Source organism: Podarcis bocagei (assembly GCF_964188305.1).
Source record: "Podarcis bocagei genome assembly, chromosome: 12".
In the NCBI taxonomy this organism is placed as follows: Eukaryota; Metazoa; Chordata; class Lepidosauria; order Squamata; family Lacertidae; genus Podarcis; species Podarcis bocagei.
This window is the reverse complement of record NC_138137.1, coordinates 15,206,359-15,224,063: the sequence shown is the minus strand read 5'-3', so window position 1 is coordinate 15,224,063 and position 17,705 is coordinate 15,206,359. Positions and strand designations below refer to the sequence as shown.

Below are 17,705 nucleotides of genomic sequence, written 5' to 3'. Positions count from 1 at the left end.
TGATTCGCAATATATTGCCAGGTCAAAAACCAATATCACAATATGGACTTGAAGCCAGTTTTGAACGCTACATCGCCCAGCCATAGTCCAATAATCCAGTTATATAACGGTCTGATTCATGGGCTCTGAATTCTGTTTCCCATATCCCTCATTCATCTTTGAAGAGACTGCTTTTTCCTCATGCTTGTGATAGGATTCCCAAATGTGAATGTTTCATAAGTGGAATTAGGGCTTTTTTCCCAGCCGGAACACTCCGGAACGCCATTCCGGCCCCTCTCAGGTGGGCGCCATTGCCATTATAAGAGAACAAGGGAGGCGTTCCTGGTGAGTTCCGACACCTCTTTTTCTAGAAAAACAGCACTGGGTGGACTTTTAAGCCTGACACAGTCTCTGTGCATCTGCCAGTAATGCTAAGCATGTAACATATTTCTGCTTTTTTCCAGTGTGTGTGTTGAGAGAGTAAAAGCGCGGTAAACATAATTTAACACAAATATTTCTTTTTTGTGCACGAGGGAGAGTCCAAATGCCTATTTCTGCAGATGGGGTAATGTTGATACGGCAGAGTTTTTGCCGCAGAAATGATGAATGTGCACTGTGTTGTCTGCTGGAACTTAAAATATTCCTTCCTGGCCTGTGGCTTTAAAGGGGATAGCCTTTGCCTGCTGTCAGTTGTGATAAGGCTTGCATAAGTAACCTATGAACTCTTGTTTGTGGGAAAGGCTGTCTTGGGCAATTTCAGCTTGAATGCTCCTCTGGTGTGGCTGTTCGGTTTGGATAAGTTAGGCTTCCGCTATTCTGTTGTGACAGAGTGGCAGGGCTTTAAAAATTGTTTAATTTTTTTAAAGAGCTTTAAGTGTTTTGAGATGAATAGTATTATAGTGCATTTTCCAAAAGACTCATTGCTTCTGGGGCTCTTAGGATACTTTTCATGTAAAGGGAGATCGCAATTTATGTGACAGTTGCATTTCCAGCGGTTGCATGTAAAGGCAAAATTGCAGCAGCCAGAACAATCGCTAGAACCGTCCCTCCACATCCAAGATCTTTTAAGATCAGGGCCTTCTTAGAGCTTGTGGGATCTCTCGACGGTCCTGCAAGATCTTGAAAGAGCCTCTATGGCAGTGTTTCCCAACCTTTTTTCCCACCTGTGGCCCCCTTCCGATCTTGTTTTCTTCCTGTGCTCCTCATGGGTGTAGCCGGGGGGGGGGCGGGGGGGGGGCGGCAGCTGCCATCCAACCTCTTCTTAGAAACCTCCAAGGAATGGAGAGTCCGGATCCTCCCGAGGAAGATCCATCTTCCATGTATTATAAAAATTAAACAACACTTAATTAACCCCCGTTATTTGACACAGAGGGGGAAACCTGCAGATATGGTTCAAAAAGGCGCACAGGGAGTTTTGTATATATGGGAGAATTTGAAAAACCAAGTGGTCCTCGCTGACCTGGTGCAAAATTATCTTGTCATTCAGAAGAGCCCTGGCTGTCTAGATAAAACACTACAGTGGTGCCCCGCAAGACGAATGCCTCGCAAGACGGAAAACTCGCTAGACGAAAGAGTTTTCCGTTTTGGAGGTGCTTCGCAAAACGAATTTCCTATGGGCTTGCTTCGCAAGACGACAATGTCTTGCGAGTTCCTGCTGGTTTTTTCCCCTCCCCCCCTTTTTCTAAGCTGCTAAGCTGCTTATCAGCTGTTCCGATCAGCAGATAATCCGCTAAAAGCTGCTAATAGCGCTAATCCGCTAATCCGTCAATGGGCTTGCTTCGCAAGACGAAAAAACCGCTAGACGAAGAGAATCACAGAACGGATTCTTTTCATCTTGCGAGGCACCACTGTATAGCCCCCCTCCCTTACCTGGGAGTAAGGCCCACTGAACGCATTGTGACTTTCTTCTGAGTAGACAGTTATTTACTAGAAGCAAGTCAGCAGCAACAGACGACCCTGCTCGGCTAGGCGCTGGGGTGGATTTCACCCCACGCCTTCCAACATCTGAAGGCCCTGATCCAGTAGGCGCTGGGGTGGGTTGCAGCCTGCGCCCTGCAGAGTTGGGCGCAGGCTGCCACCGGGCTCAGCACTGGCGGCAGCAACAAGCAGCTCTGGCTCGCCCAGCCCTACCCATTGCCACCCCACCACCGCCCTTTTTTCCATTTTAAAGATTATTTTCTTCTCACTTCCCTCTGTGGCCCCCTAGCCTTGTGCTGTGGCCTCCCATTTACACGATTTTCACCTGTGGCCCCCTTGGAATATCCCGGGGGGCCCCAGTTGGGAACACTGCTCTAGAGCACAGTAAGCAAGGGTCTCCTGCCCCCTGTCTGTTTGTTTATTTTGTGGTGATCCATATAAAGCTGTGATCTCATCATCATCATCATCATTATAAAACAGCCATCACCATCCTGCCCATTTGACTGGGTTGCCCCGGTCACTCTGGGTGGCTTCCAACAGAATACAGTGGTGCCTCGCCAAGACGAAAAGAATCCGTTCTGTGATTCTCTTCGTCTAGCGGTTTTTTTCGTCTTGCGAAGCAAGCCCATTGACGGATTAGCGGATTAGCGCTATTAGCGGCTTTTAGAGGCTTTTAGCGGCTTATCTGCTGATCGGATCAGCTGATAAGCAGCTTAGCGGCTTAGAAAAAGGGGGGGAAGGGAAAAAAACCCCGCAGGAACTCGCAAGACATTGTCGTCTTGCGAAGCAAGCCCATAGGAGATTCGTTTTGCGAAGCACCTCCAAAACGGAAAACTCTTTCGTCTAGCGAGTTTTCCGTCTTGCGAGGCACCACTGTATAAAGAACACATGATACACCCGACATTAAAATTTTACCCTGACTTGTTTTTAAGAGGTGATTTAATTATTGTTTGATTTTGTATCAATGTTTATATTTGATGTTAGCCGCCCTGAGCCTGGTCTTGGCCGGGGAGGGTGGGATACAAATAAAAGTTTTTTTTAGTATTATTATTATTATTATTACTTCCAGATACAGCTCTTCTGCTTAGCTGCTTAAGGAAGCTGGAGGGCCAGCCAGATGGAGACGTCAGTTGCCAACCTGGCAGCCAGAGCTCTCCATGTGGTTGCAATTGGACCCCCGCGCCAGTCACAAAACACGCCTGGCGCCTGCCTAATTTCAAGCACTGGTTCAGTGACACATTTGATACCACAGAGATATGGTTACGGCTTTCTGAATTCTGATTTACTGCCTGGAGGGTGGGGTTCCTTCTCTTCTCTTCCTTTGTCACTTAGAGGTTGAAATAGTTTCTGCGGAAGTGCCACCAAGATTTCTTGGGAAGATGCTGGTTTGACAGTCCTCAATGCCAGCTTTGAGGACGATGGAACTTGCTACTTGTTTGGGTGTGGGGCATGATTTGTGTTTTGCATCCCGGTACAATGACTGAACCGTATCTTGCTTGAACCATAATAGGGAGAGGGAGAGAAAGGCTTCTTATAAAGTCGTCCTTTGTTGGGCTGTTGCTTGTGATCTTTGTGTGTGCAAATAATGGAAGTTCTCTTTGTGATCTCAAGTGACTCCACACACACACACACACGCGCGCGCCTCCTGGAACTGTTTTAGGATCACATTTCTAGTTGTTTTTCTTTGAGGAAAGGGTGGCAAGGAGAAAGGAAAGCGGGTTTCCGCATGTTGACCACCCACACTAGAATGGCATTGGCTTCAACGTCTTCCGTACAGTTCTGCTGTTAATAGACTTGAAAATGACCTTGATTGTTCTGGGCCAAAGCACAAGCTGTGGGGTCATTTTCAATTTATGAAAATGATTTCAGAAATCATTTTGCGCTGTTATCCAGTAGAACTCATGAGTCCTTTGGCGTGTGTTCCAGTCATGCTTACCCGGGGTCAGACCAGTGTCAGAAACGCGGGTGGAAAAGCTAGGAGCCAAATGGTTTCTGGGACTTGGGTTGTGGGTACCAAAACAGAACGTCTAGTCGCCCCTGTGGGGCGTTCAGCAACACTTTATTATTATTATTTTGATAAGCATGAATTAATACGCAATTCACATAAGCGGCACATTGCTAACATCACATTTTTAGCAGAACTTGTTACTACGTTTAATTTGGCGTTTACAATAAAAATATTGGTACCGTACATCAGTTTTCAAGGCGCAGGTAACAGCAACAGCCAAGGCGCCATTCTTCCACCTTCACCGCATCAAGCAGTTGGTCCCTTACCTTTCCCACCCTGACCTGGCCACAGTGATCCATGCGACAGTCACCTCCAGGCTTGACTACTGTAATTCACTCTATGCGGGGCTGCCCTTGAAGCTGTCCCAGAAACTCCAGCGGGTGCAGAATGCTGCAGCAAGGCTCCTCACGGGGTCTCTGCCATGGGAGCATATTCACCCAGTGCTTTTCCAGCTGCACTGGCTCCCGGTGGAGTACAGGGTCAGAGTTAAGGTGCTGGTTTTGACCTTTAAAGCCCTTCACGGCCTAGGACCCTCGTACCTACGGGACCGCCTCTCCCGGTATGCCCCACGGAGAGCCTCAAGGTCCATAAACAGCAACACCCTAGTGGTCCTGGGCTCTAAGGAAGTTAGATTGGCTTCAACCAGAGCCAGGGCCTTTTCAACTCTGGCTCCGACCTGGTGGAACGCTCTGCCTCATGAGACCAGGGCCCTGCAGGATCTGATTTCTTTCCGCAGGGCCTGCAAGACAGAGTTGTTCCACCTGACCTTTGGCTTGGAGCCAATTTGATTCCTTCCCCCTCTTTCTTTTTCCTTTCTCCTCCTGTGATGAGGCTGCATTTTAATGTTGTATTTTAATCTTGTTTTTAAGTTGTATTCATTCAACTTGTTTTTATTATTGCTTGTTAGCCTCCCTGAACCCGGCCTTGGCTGGGGAGGGCGGGGTATAAATAAAATTTATTATTATTATTATTATTATTATTATTATTATTATTATTATTATTATTAAAACGCTCTACTCTTTATTGTTAAACACCTTAACATATTGTCTGTCCTGAACGTATACTTAAAGGCTTCAAAGCACATACATTTCAGTAATCCTTGAGTGTCAGCCAGGCAGGGAAAAATGGCGCCCAAACTTTTTGAGGTGCTCGCAAATGGAGAATCCTTAGGCGCAAAATGCGCCTGGCGCCCTGCTAATTTCAAACCCTGGGTCAGACTCCTGTTTTATTGCTGGACCCTATATTTGGTAAAGGTCAGGCGTTTTTTAATCGTGACATGAATACCCCACCTTTCCTCCAAGAAGCTCAAGGATTATATTCTTGATTCTCCCCCTCCTGCTCTTATAACATACCAGGTATGTTAGACTGAGACCCCCGAGTAGCCTGAGTTCATTCAGTGAGCTGTGTGGCATTTAGATCCTGGTTTCCCAAGTCTTCATTCATCGCTCTAACCACTACGCCACACTCCCTGGCTGTGCCGCTCTTAGTTCCTTGAACAGTAACATTCTCGAGGGATTTCACGAAAAGAAGAAAACTCCTGTCGTGAAGTAGGCCAGCAGAACTTGATGCTGGAGGAAATAAATAGTTCATGCTGTGTGTGCTGGGAGCTTAGCCGGAGCATCTCAAACGACAACACGAAAAAGCACTTAGAAAAGACAACTTTAAATGGTTGTGCCGTGTAATATATTTTAAAGACAGAGTTGAAAACAGGACTTTTCAGTACCTGGACAGCTTCTCCTCCTTTGGCGAGCATTCGTAGCCGAGTTAAGATTGTCTTCCATAAACAGGGTTTTAAAAGTGAGTCCGTAAGTGACTGTGGAGGTCAATTCTGGATTCACACATCCTTCCACAGTGGGGACATAGGTTTCCGGGTGGGAGTTGATCACGGGGAGGGTTTGCCAAGCATGTCTTCGTCTTAGCATAATTCTCCTGGCGATTGGTGGCTGTGGCAAGTGGGCAGGTGGGGTGTTGGTGGCAGTGAGTGGGCAGATAATTGGCGGCTGTGGCGAGGTGTGCGATTGGCAGTGGCTGTGGCAAGCAATTGGCAGTGGCGGGCAGGCAGGCGGGTGAGCGATTGGTGGAAGTGACCTCCCCCACCCCCCAAAAAAGCTAAACAACTTAATTTCTTAATTTCGGGTTAAAAGAATAGGGGTCGCTTACATATGGGGGCATCTTATACACGGAAAAATACAATAAATTCAAATGGCTTGGCTTTTGGCAACCCCGTAACTTATAAAATAGGATAACCAACACTGCGTAGATTGGCAACCCCCAGCACCTATGACAAACAAGCTCATAAGTGCACAACCAATGGCTGTTTAAGGATTATACAATGATCATCATTCCATCATGTTTAAATATGTTATGTAGCCAAAGGAATTTGGGAGGCGTAACATACATTTATTCCTTGCAAGCAAGCAGCTGGCAGGGAAGCTTAGGAACGCCAAGGCCGCGTTAAGCTGTTGCAAGCTGGCCTGCTCAGCTGGAGGTCTTTAGCAGTGAATTTGCCTGATATTTTATTTGCTAAATAATGCGCAGCTTTCCTAAATGTTTCCTAATGCCTCCGACTTCTGCCAGCGCTTAACGATCTCAGGGTAAAGCGCCGAAAGCCATCCGAATGCAGCAAAGAGGTTTAGAAAAGTATTTGTGAATTTTAACAAGGGAAGGAAAAAGGAATTAAAATAAAGGAGGAGAGAGAAGGAGTAAAAATTCCTTTCCCTCATCATGTACAGATTAGGGCTGAGTGATAAATTGCTACATCGTCAAAAAACAGTTTGAAGTCCATATCATGATATTGGTTTCATAATTTTTTAACCTGGCAATATATTGCAAATCATGATGTGTGAGTGCTATGCAAAATTCACGGTGCAGGAAAAACCGTGAAGCCAGCCAATACCTCTACATAGGCCCATTCTTATTTTAGACATTGCATATAACAGTATATCACAATGTTTAGTTGGTGACATACCGCAAGGTTGGAAACCAGATATTGCCCAGCCCTGAAATACTAAGAAGGGATGTAGATGGCGCTTTGGGCTAAACCACTGAGCCTCTTAGGCTTGCCGACCAGAAGGTCGGTGGTTCGAATCCCGGCAACGGGGTGAGCTCCCGTTGCTCGGTCCCTGCTCCTGCCCACCTAGCAGTTCGAAAGCACGTCAAAGTGCAAGTAGATAAATAGGTACCGCTCCGGCGGGAAGGTAAACGGCGTTTCCGTGCACTGTTCTGGTTTTGGTGCTCCGTTGTGCCGGAAGTGGCTTAGTCATGCTGGCCACATGGCCTGGAAAAACTGTCTGCGGACAGGTAAATCAAATTAGAAGTTGCCCACTAATGGCATTTAAGGAGACCATTCATTGGAGGGCAAGCTGAAATCAAAAACAAGATGGGGAACCATTAGGCAAAACTGAAACCCGGCAATTATCCATTTCTTTCCCTGCCCACCCCCAGCACACAAACCGGCACACAACTTTGGCACTGGTTTGGAATCAATCAGGCAAGGATAGGCTTGGGGGGCATTAAGTTGTCACCCCGATTTGATTTGTCAATTACTCAGTTTGGGAGGCAGCACAAAACACCGGGTTTGTGGCATAAAATGGCTCAAAACTTGCACAAAACTTTGGCATCAGGTTTTTTTGGTTGGGGGCACCTGAAATTTCAGGGTCACAGGTTACTAGAGCTCCAGAAATGGATGTTTCTCTCCATAAGGTTCCATGCGTCGGTGGAGGGTCAAAACCACATTTGTTTGTCTTGTTGTTTAGTCGTGTCTGACTCTTTGTGACCCCATGGACCAGAGCACGCCAGGCACTCCTGTCTTCCACTGCCTCCCACAGTGGAAGCTTCGCGAACACTATCCAACCATCTCGTCCTCTGTCATCCCCTTCTCCTTGTGCCCTCCATCTTTCCCAACATCAGGGTCTTTTCCAAGGAGTCTTCTCTTCTCATGAGGTGGCCAAAGTCTTGGAGCCTCAGCTTAATAATCTGTCCTTCTAGTGAGCATTCAGGGCTGATTTCCTTAAGAATGGATCGGTTTGATCTTCTTGCAGTCCATGGGACTCTCAAGAGTCTCCTCCAGCACCATAATTCAAAAGCATCAATTCTTCAGCGATCAGCCTTCTTTATGGTCCAGCTCTCACTTCCATACATCACTACAGGGAAAACCATAGCTTTAACTATACGGACTTTTGTTGGCAAGGTGATGTCTTAACAAAGTCAATAAAAGGATACCGTTTTGTGTCTGATTTTACCTTCTTTTGTACGTGTTGAAATCCGTTTGTGCTAAATCCCTGCCTGCCTCTCTCTCTCTCTCTCTCTCTCTCTCTCTCTCTCTCTCTCTCTCGCATCTTTTAGGCACAGTTGGAAGCTCAGAAAGCAACCCAGGATTTTCAGAGAGCTACGGAGGTCCTCCGAGCTGCGAAAGAGACCATTTCCCTTGCCGAGCAGAGGCTGCTGGAAGATGACAAGCGTCAGTTTGATTCTGCTTGGCAGGAGATGCTCAACCACGCCACTCAGAGGGTAAGATCTGTTGCTGGCATGCCTTGGAAAAGCTGTTCCTTTCCTGTGCCTCTGCTGCCTTGGAGAACGGGGAGCTAAAAATTATTGGATACTTTGGGCAGGCAGATGGAGTTGATCATTGTGCAGAATGTTGGGTGGCATGCATTTTACATCTGGCTCTTACAAGCAGGGAAGAAGACACACAAATCATTTGCACTGTTGCATTTTCCAGCTTCTACTACGAAGTGGGATGAGTCTTGCTGTGAGTGTAGGTCAGAACGTTGTGTAGCTAAAGAAACTGTGCCAACAAAAAAGGAATGGCAAGACAAACTCTTAGAGTATATTGAACTGGCTAGATTAACAGGCAATTAGAGATCACACTAGACAAGAGTTTCAAAAAACATGGGGAAAACAGTTTTTTAGAAGTAAATTAGGAGGCCAGATACAGGATAAAGGAAGTCTTTTATTTGGTTGTTTGTATTGTTGTATGTTATGCTCATTGTACGTTATGTTCACATTTAATGAGGGTGGATTTGTGTATTGGGGTGGGGGTTAATGTTATGTTGTAAATAAAATTCCAGTAAAAAATTAAAAAATTAAAAAAAGAATGTTGTGTAGCTGAATGTATGAACTGCCTCTAGTTTGTGTCGAATTCTAGATTAGCTTTGCACTAACTTGGGAGTCACAATGCGAATTGTGTGTAGATAAATTTGCTGGTGAAGGAGGAATAGAGTGCCCAGCGTTGAAATAAAGCCCTTCTCTGCCAGCTTTTTAGGGTTGTATATACAAGGCTGATTTAGATGTGTTTTGATCTCTGATGGTTCTTTCACACATTTAAGTCATCACGTGATGCTGCAGTTATCCAGTGAGGGATATGGCCATCCCATATGGCCATATAGGATATGGCCCAACATGGCCATCGGATGATAGCTGAGAATGAAATGCTATGAAGCCTAATCTGCGGGAATGCCAAGTAATTTTCGCGGCACCAAAACACAATCAAACTGGAATATATTAAAAGCCCAAATACCTCTGTCAGTCTAACTCCGACGCCTGGAGAAATGTGGCTTTCAGATCCTCAGGCTCTGACTATGGCAGTACTCCAGAAGAACAGAGCAGTCAAAAATACGGCTTCTTTCTGAGTGCCCTTTTTGTTTTGAATGTGTCACGTAAAATGATACGAAATGAGCTCCACTGAACAATATTAGCTATGTAATGGAACGTAAGGGAGTCTTTTTGTTGGGCCTAAGTTAGTCAAGGCTGGAGGGATCAGAAAGTTACGCATGGCTTCTGTAGGGGTTTGGAGTTACTCGTGCGTAAACTGTCCCCGTTTGGGAGCTTAACTGCCTGGGTTAAACCGTCCTGACTGCACAGCCCATCTCAGCGTGGCTGCCTCAGTCGCTAGCAGAATCTGTCTGTGGGCGTTTCTTAAACCTTTGCCAGCATAAAAGCTGCTTGACACCCAATCATCTCCGCCTCTCATTGCGCGGGAGTCTTCTGCGCAGGGAGGGCGTGGGTAGTGGAGGACCAGGGCTCTCCTCGCTGACTTCCAAGGAAGAATCCCGGAGCCCTTCCACCTCTTCTCCCATTTGCTCTCCTGGATCCTTGGTGTTACTCTGATTTCCTTCCCCCTCTATCAAGCTGCGTCTCCCCCTGTTGCTGGTACCTTCCCCTGCAGAATCGGAGAGCCTCTCCTTCTCCTGTTGCTCTGATGTCAGTTTCCTGACAGCTTCCTTCCCTGTTTTTTTTATTTTTGAGACACATTAACATTTGAAATTAAGTGAGGCTGTGCTGAATTTCACGGATAGCTTTCCCCTTGCATGTATGTCAAATTTGATAGTATTGTGATCAAAACTGCTGTTTCTCCCCCCTCTGTCAAGGTCATGGAAGCAGAGCAGACGAAAACCCGAAGTGAGCTGCTGCACAAGGAGACGGCTGCCAAATACAACGCGGCCATGGGCAGGATGAAACAACTGGAGAAGAAGCTCAAAAGGACCATAAATAAATCCAAGTACGTGGAGATGTTTGCAGTGCAACCACTGGGCCAATTTTGCACGTGCATGGACTGACATTTGTCTGCACATGCTCTAGGACGTGGGTCTCCAGCTGTTTTGGGACTACAATTCCCATCCTTCCTGATCACTGGTCCTCCTCCTTAGGGGTCATTGGAGTTGTAGTCCAGCAACAGCTGGAGACCCAAGTTTGGGAAACTCTGCTCTCGGGAGTGATGTGAAACTCCTAGGTTTTTGATCTAAGGCGGCTCTTTTTAAGAGTAATAATAATAATATTTTTTATTTATACCCCGCCCTCCCCAGCCAAGGCCGGGCTCAGGGCGGCTAACAAGCAATAATAAAAACAAGTTGAATGAATACAACTTAAAAACAAGATTAAAATACAACATTAAAATATTAAAATGCAGCCTCATCACAGGAGGAGAAAAAAAAGGAGTGTTAGGGGATTGTCCACAGAGGCCCCAAACATGCACTTGGCCCTGGATTTCCAACCTCTTCTCCCCACTTCCCCCCCTTCTTCTTATATTTTGACAAAGTAATAATCATACATAAGAATAAAAATGTGTACCCCACCACCAAGACCATTCCGTAATAACTATCCAACCTCCCAAAATTTCAACACCTCTTGCGATGGTTTGACCCCTTTCCATTTTAACAGCACAGATTCTACAAACACCCGCCATATTTCCTCAAAATCATTTCTCCTGCATGTTCCCCGTCTTAACTTAATGACACCTGTTGATTTATCATTAATAGCTATATCCCACATCTCTTTATACCATTCTTCCATTTCATATTCTGCTTGCCCCTTCCACCTCCTAGCTATAAGTCATGCAGCTGTCAATAAATTTGTGAGCAAGTCCTTCCTAGCCTGTGATTTATGTTAGCTGCATAAATACCCTTTGCCCAAAAAATTGTACATATTTACACCCCCACCACATGTGAACATAATTCCTGGTTTCCTGACATCCCCTCCAACATAACACCAAATATTCCTTGTTTATTTGATTTCATCTGACTGGTGCTAAACACCATTTCCAAACTTAATTTATAATAATTTCTCCCCACTTCTGAAACTTTGTGTTTTGCTTTCCCTGTGAAACCTGGCCAAGATTGGCATGTCTACGTATAAAAAGTAGCGCCTGCAATTTTTGTGTGTGTGCCTTGAGCCTAGCAACGCCCCAGGCTCTTTTCATATCTGCAAACCCTCACTTGGGCGTTTCAGTTATCAAGTGTCCAACACACATCTGTACCACAAGGCAGGACCATGCGACCCAGCCAAATAAGATATGCAGGTTTGAAGCAAGTGTGTCTTAATGGCGAGTACCGTATATCCTCAAGTATAAGCCGACTTTTTCAGCACATTTTTTATGCTGAAAAAGCCCCCCTCGGCTTATACTCGAGTGAGGCGGGCGGCGGCGGCGGCGGGATGAGCTGTGCCTCTCCCAACCGCGGCTCCTATGCCTGCTCTTGCGAGCGGCAGAGGTGGGCAGTGGCAGAAGCGGCGGTGTCCTTTCAAATTACAGTGGTACCTCGGGTTACATACGCTTCAGGTTACAGACTCCGCTAACCCAGAAATATTACCTCAGGTTAAGAACTTTGCTTCAGGATGAGAACAGAAATCGGGCTCCGGCAGCAGCGGGAGGCCCCATTAGCTAAAGTGGTGCTTCAGGTTAAGAACAGTTTCAGGTTAAGAACGGACCTCCAGAACAAATTAAGTGCTTAACCCGAGGTACCACTGTATTTCTCAGGAACAGCCTCCACAGATCTTTGAAGGGAAGCTTTTCATTTTCCATGCCTCTTAAAATGGCAAAATGGATTTTTGGAAGGATCAGGCAGCAGGTCCCTCAGCAGTTAATTGATAAGAAAATGCAGTAGCCGCCTAGGGACTGGCTTCTACGTGGGCTGCGGAACACCTCATAATTAGCTCATTTTCACTTCTTGCACCAGGCTGTCTGCATGTCTATTTTTTCTTAATGTTGCTGAAACTGTTTGCGAATGAGACAGAATCCAAAGTAAGCTGCTCTGGTTTTTCCCCTTAATAGTAAAAGAGGCTGGATTCACGGAAGAAACAAGGCAGCAACTTCTCTTTGTGTAGAAATTGTGCCAGATGTTGTTTTAGACTGTAGACCTTGCTTTTCCGTTTTTAAACCTGTTTTCACTTGACTGTGTAGCTCCTCGCCAGCACAACTTGTTACATAATCCTTGCCTAATTTCCCAGTAGCTGCTGCATTTCCCACCCTATGCTTATACTTGAGTGAATAAGTTTTCCCAGTTTTCTGTGGTAAAATTAGGTGCCTCGGCTTATATTCGGGTCGGCTTATACTCAAGTATATACAGTAAATGTTATTCTAGAGGAGGGACTGCAGACTTGCTCTAAATAATCCAAGCAAGCAAGCCAGTCCTATTAGACCTCATATACTTCCTCCCGGTATATGACGGTGTCTCAAAGCAAGTGTAATCCCACCCTTTCTGGTGCTTTGTCCCATCCTTTTCCTGTCCCTCATTCCCAGTGTTTCTCAAACTTGTTGGACTACAACTCCCATCCAGTGGCGTAGCGTGGGTTCTCAGCACCCGGGGCAAGTAATTTGCGCCCCCTAACCCGTGGATTTTAGCACTCGAGTCTCTTCCGCGCCCCCCCAGATGTTGCGCCAGGTGCAGCAGGCCCCCCTGCACCCCCCACGCTACGCCACTGCTCCCACCACAAGTCTTCAGGACAGCCATCCGAAGGCTGGCGCAGGGAGAAGGTCTCTCCGCCCCACCGCCAGGCTTCGGAGTAGCCTTCCAAAGCCTGGCGGCGGGAGGAGGTCTCTCCGCCCCACCGCCAGGCTTCGGAGCAGCCTTCCGAAGGCTGGCGGCGGGAGGAGGTCTCTCCGCCCCACTGCCAGCCTTCGGAGGAGGTCCGAGGACAGTGGGGTTCCTGCTTCCTCGAGGAGGGCCGGCCAAACACGCCCCCAAATGTTGCGCCCGGTGCGGCCGGCACCCCTGGCACCCCCCACGCTACGCCACTGCTCCCATCATCTCTAGCTAGCAGGACCAGTAGTCAGGGATGATGGGAGTTGTGGTTCAACAACAGCTGGGGGCCCAAATTTGTGAAACACTGCACTTATCCCCCCAAACTATGACCTCCTGGAGAAAGCAGGTTTGTTGCGCAAGTCCAATCACCTATAGTTGTGCTACCCGAATTTGCCAATATGTGATGGAACCGGATTATTTTCCAGCTGGAACTCACCGCAACTCAGTTCTGGCCCCTCTCAGGTGAGCACCATGCCATTATAAGAGAACAAGGGAGGCGTTCCTGGTGAGTTCCAGCACCTCTTTTTCTAGAAAAAGAGCACTGGGTGGAAGCCTACCACAAAATATCAACTGTTTTGTGGAACTGACTGGGAAGACAGGAGCTGTGCCCTTTGTGTGTGGACACCAAGCACAGAGGCAGCCAGTCTTCCCACCAAAGCTTGGATTGCTTCTAGAACATTCTCCGCAAAGCCTTGCACAAGCGTAGAGCAGAGATCTTCTCCATCCTTCTCTGTGGATTGTTCTACCAAGAGTGATAAAATCCATTCTCTCCTCCCTCTCTGTGTTCTCCTTACAGGCCTTACTTCGAACTCAAGGCGAAGTATTATGTACAATTAGAGGTACGTATCAAGTACATCTTTCAGGAGTGACTGGCAATCTGTAGCAGACCTGTTGCAAATCACGACTGCAGTTGATGCGTTTCAGTGAAAAAACTTGTCTGTATGCTTAATCATGTCCTATCGTAGGGATAATAATAATAATAATAATAATAATAATAATAATAATCTTGTTTGGATTTAACTACAAAGAAGATGGTTGGGAAATGTCATGCAAAAACAGGGGCCCTATTCAGGCTTTCAAAACCCTTCTATAATTTAAAACTCTAAATGAGGGAGGGGAGGGGAGAAAAGTTGTAGCATCTGATTTATTGATTGATTTTACTTATACAGTGGTATCTCGGTTTACGAACTTAATCCGTTCCGGAAGTCCGTTCTTAAACCAAAACCGTTCTTAAACCGAGGCGCGCTTTCCCTAATGAGACCTCCCGCCGCCGGTGCTCTTCCACCGTTCGGATTCCGTTCTTAGACTGAGGTAAAGTTTGCAAACCGGGACACTACTTCCGGTTTTGTGGAGTTTGTAAACAGGACTGTTCTTAAACCGAGGTACCACTGTATCCCAAAGTGGCTTACCAGCAAACATTTGAAACATCTCCGCAGTGGCAGTTGCAGAAGAGAGTTCTAGAATTCCATTCCTATATGCCGGGGTGATGGTGTTGGAATACAATTCCTATCAGGATCAGCTGCCATAGTCTGGGTTGAAGGGTTGATGGAAGTTGAAGGGTTGATGGGAGGAGGGCCACAGGTTCCCCATCGCTGGAGTGGATGAAGTTCTTTAGCTGGACTTTAATCTTCTTCTTTGGCGATCACTTGTAGCCGAGTAAGATTGTCTTCCATAGACACGGTCTTAACAGTGGGTCCATAAGTGACTGTGGAGACCAATTCTGGATCCACATGTCCTTCCACAGTGGGGACATAGGTTTCCGGGCAGGAGTTGATCATGGTGAGGGTTTGCCAAGCGTGCCTCCCTCTTAGCATGTTTCTCCCTTTAGTCCTGAGTTTGAGTCTTCAAAGTCTACGGCACCTTTGGAAAAGGCTGTTCTCCAATTGGTGCACTTGCAGGCCAGTGTTTCCCAGTTGTCGGTGTTTATACTACATTTTTTTAGATTTGCCTTGAGAGAGTCTTTCAACCTCTTATTGACCACCAGCATTACACTTTCCATTTTAAAGTTCGGAATAGAGTACAGTGGTACCTTGGGTTAAGTACTTAATTCGTTCCGGAGGTCCGTTCTTAACCTCAAACTGTTCTTAACCTGAAGCACCACTTTAGCTAATGGGGCCTCCTGCTGCTGCCGCGCCGCCAAAGCACGATTTCTGTTCTCATCCTGAAGCAAAGTTCTTAACCGGAAGCACTATTTCTGGGTTAGTGGAGTCTGTAACCTGAAGCGTATGTAACCTGAGGTACCACTGTAGTTGCTTTGGAAGACAATGATCAGGCATCCGAAGAACATGACCAGTCCAACGAAGTTGATGTTGAAGAGTCATCGCTTCAATATTTCTGCACTTAACATGTCTCTTCCACTTGCTTCATTAGCAATTGAAGAAGACCGTAGACGATCTGCAAGCCAAGTTGGCGTTGGCCAAAGGCGAATACAAGACAGCTTTGAAAAACTTGGAGATGATCTCCGACGAGATCCATGAGAGGCGGCGAGCCTCATCCATGGGGCCCCGGGGATGCGGCGTGGGGGCTGAAGGCAACAATGCGTCGGCAGAAAACCTTTCCGTGTGCAAATTAGAGCCGGATAATATCTCCAGTAAGTAGAAAGAAATAGCTGTAGAGTTTGCACCCTGTCAAAGACCACTATTTCACAATGACCTTGTGGCGCTTTGTGGAATTTGGTTCTATCCACTGGCTTGGTGTGGACATTAGGGTAAACCATGGTATAGTACGATAAGAACAAGTTTCAGTGACCCTAAGGTTTGCATGCTTCCTCCTTCTCCAGTGTGCCTGCAAGGAGATTGGGAGCTTCCCCTTCCAGTTTGGATTAAATGCAGCTTGTTGTGTCATCCAAACACTACAAATTGTGATTGTTTGTTTGAAACAAGCCAGCTTCAGAGCATGGGTTTAAGCCAGCCACAGCTAACCTTAACCATAGTTTAGTCAGTCAGTCAGTTTTATTGCACATAGCCAAAGGCTGCCGCAATGTACACAGAATTATTTGACAAAAGAAAATATACTGAATTAATAAAAATGACTTAAAACATTTATATTATCAAAACATTACATACTCTAAACAGAGCTATAAAAGTACCCCAATATACAAATCAAGACATTAAACAATAAAATTCATAAGCTAAAATCATCACATGGTCACAAATGTTACCATTAATACAGTGTGCAATTTATACTCAGAGTTTGGTGACAAAGATAGAGCATAGCCTGAGGTAGATAGATAGGATCAAATAAATTCATCTCCTTTACAGTTAATGGCTACCTTGGCTATATAATTTGCTCTAATTTTCCTAGCAGCAGTTGCAAAAAGTGCTACACGCCAGGTCACATACTTATCTGTGTCATTAACCATAGTTTAGAGTTTCGATGACACACTAAAATGTGGTTTGTGGAAACTGGAAGAGAAAGCTTCTGAATTCCTTCTTACCACCATGACAGAGAAGAGGGGAAGCAGGAGGTATGAGTACTGCAGCAGCAACTAAATTATGGTTTAGCCTAATACACAAATGTGGCCGTAGAGAGCTAGTGTGGTGTTGGGATTAGAGTGTTGGACCAGAATGAGGGAAACCTGGGTTCAAATCCCCACTCAACTATGACCCTCTTTTTGCAGCCTAACTACATCTCAGGCTTGTTGTGAAGATAAAAGACAGGATAAACATGTAATAAAGAAAAACAAAATATATGCGAGCTAGATGTTGTCGCATTCAAACTCCAAAAGTTCTCTGCCTCATAAACTTTTATGAAGCGCAGATCAACACGTTGCGGTCTGAGAAGATTGTACCCCAGGATACAATATAGGGTTTCTTCTCTGGGACAGAGATTGAAACAACATTGAATACTGAACTACTGTGGAAGGTCATGTTCTGAAATTAATTGTGAAATTCGGGACTTCTTGCAAAAGCTTGGAAACGTGAAGTGCTTTGTCTCTGAAACTTTCATCAGTCAGTTTTTGTACTGTTCTGTGGACCTTGGGGCCAGTAGATTCTTATAGCAAGCTTGAAGCTGTCTCTCTGTGTGTGATTTGTGTTCATAAATGATTCGATTTTAAGCACCAATTTTTGTAAGAAAGAACAAATAATGTTGCAACTCTCATTTGAAGGGTTCTGATTTGGTGTTTTCATTTTTTACTTGTGTTAGCTTTTCTCTAATTTGGCTGTGGTTCTTGCTTACACTGAACTTCCGTTATCCCTTTAACCATGTAAAAAAATATTGTATCAGGCAGTTAAAAATCCTTGCCTGAAATACAGTTTGAGCTTAGGCCAGTGGTTCATCCACCCTGACCGGGCGACCTCAGAGCACCTTCTCTCAATTGGAGAGTTCCTAGAAGACAAAACACATACTTGTGGCAAAACAGTGTTGTTTGTAGGTCACCACAGCAACTAAACACAGCACGGAAAGCTCTGCAGTGTTGACCTGAAGGAGCCACATCTGTTAAAGCCAGCTGGTTTCCTTTTTAAAATAATGGAAATGGCAACTGGAAAGGGATTGAACCTGCT

At 45.8% G+C, this 17,705-nt stretch overlaps 1 protein-coding gene across 1 annotated transcript in view; it reads left to right on the top strand.

Moving 5' to 3' along the window:
* SH3BP5 (SH3 domain binding protein 5) overlaps window positions 1-17,705 on the top strand; it is a 51,105-nt gene that overhangs the window by 27,948 nt on the left and 5,452 nt on the right. The window contains exons 4-7 of the mRNA XM_081164779.1: window positions 8,249-8,413; window positions 10,273-10,403; window positions 13,997-14,039; window positions 15,571-15,790. Coding sequence (XP_081020905.1) covers window positions 8,249-8,413; window positions 10,273-10,403; window positions 13,997-14,039; window positions 15,571-15,790 — 559 coding nt within the window. The remainder of the gene's footprint in view (window positions 1-8,248; window positions 8,414-10,272; window positions 10,404-13,996; window positions 14,040-15,570; window positions 15,791-17,705) is intronic.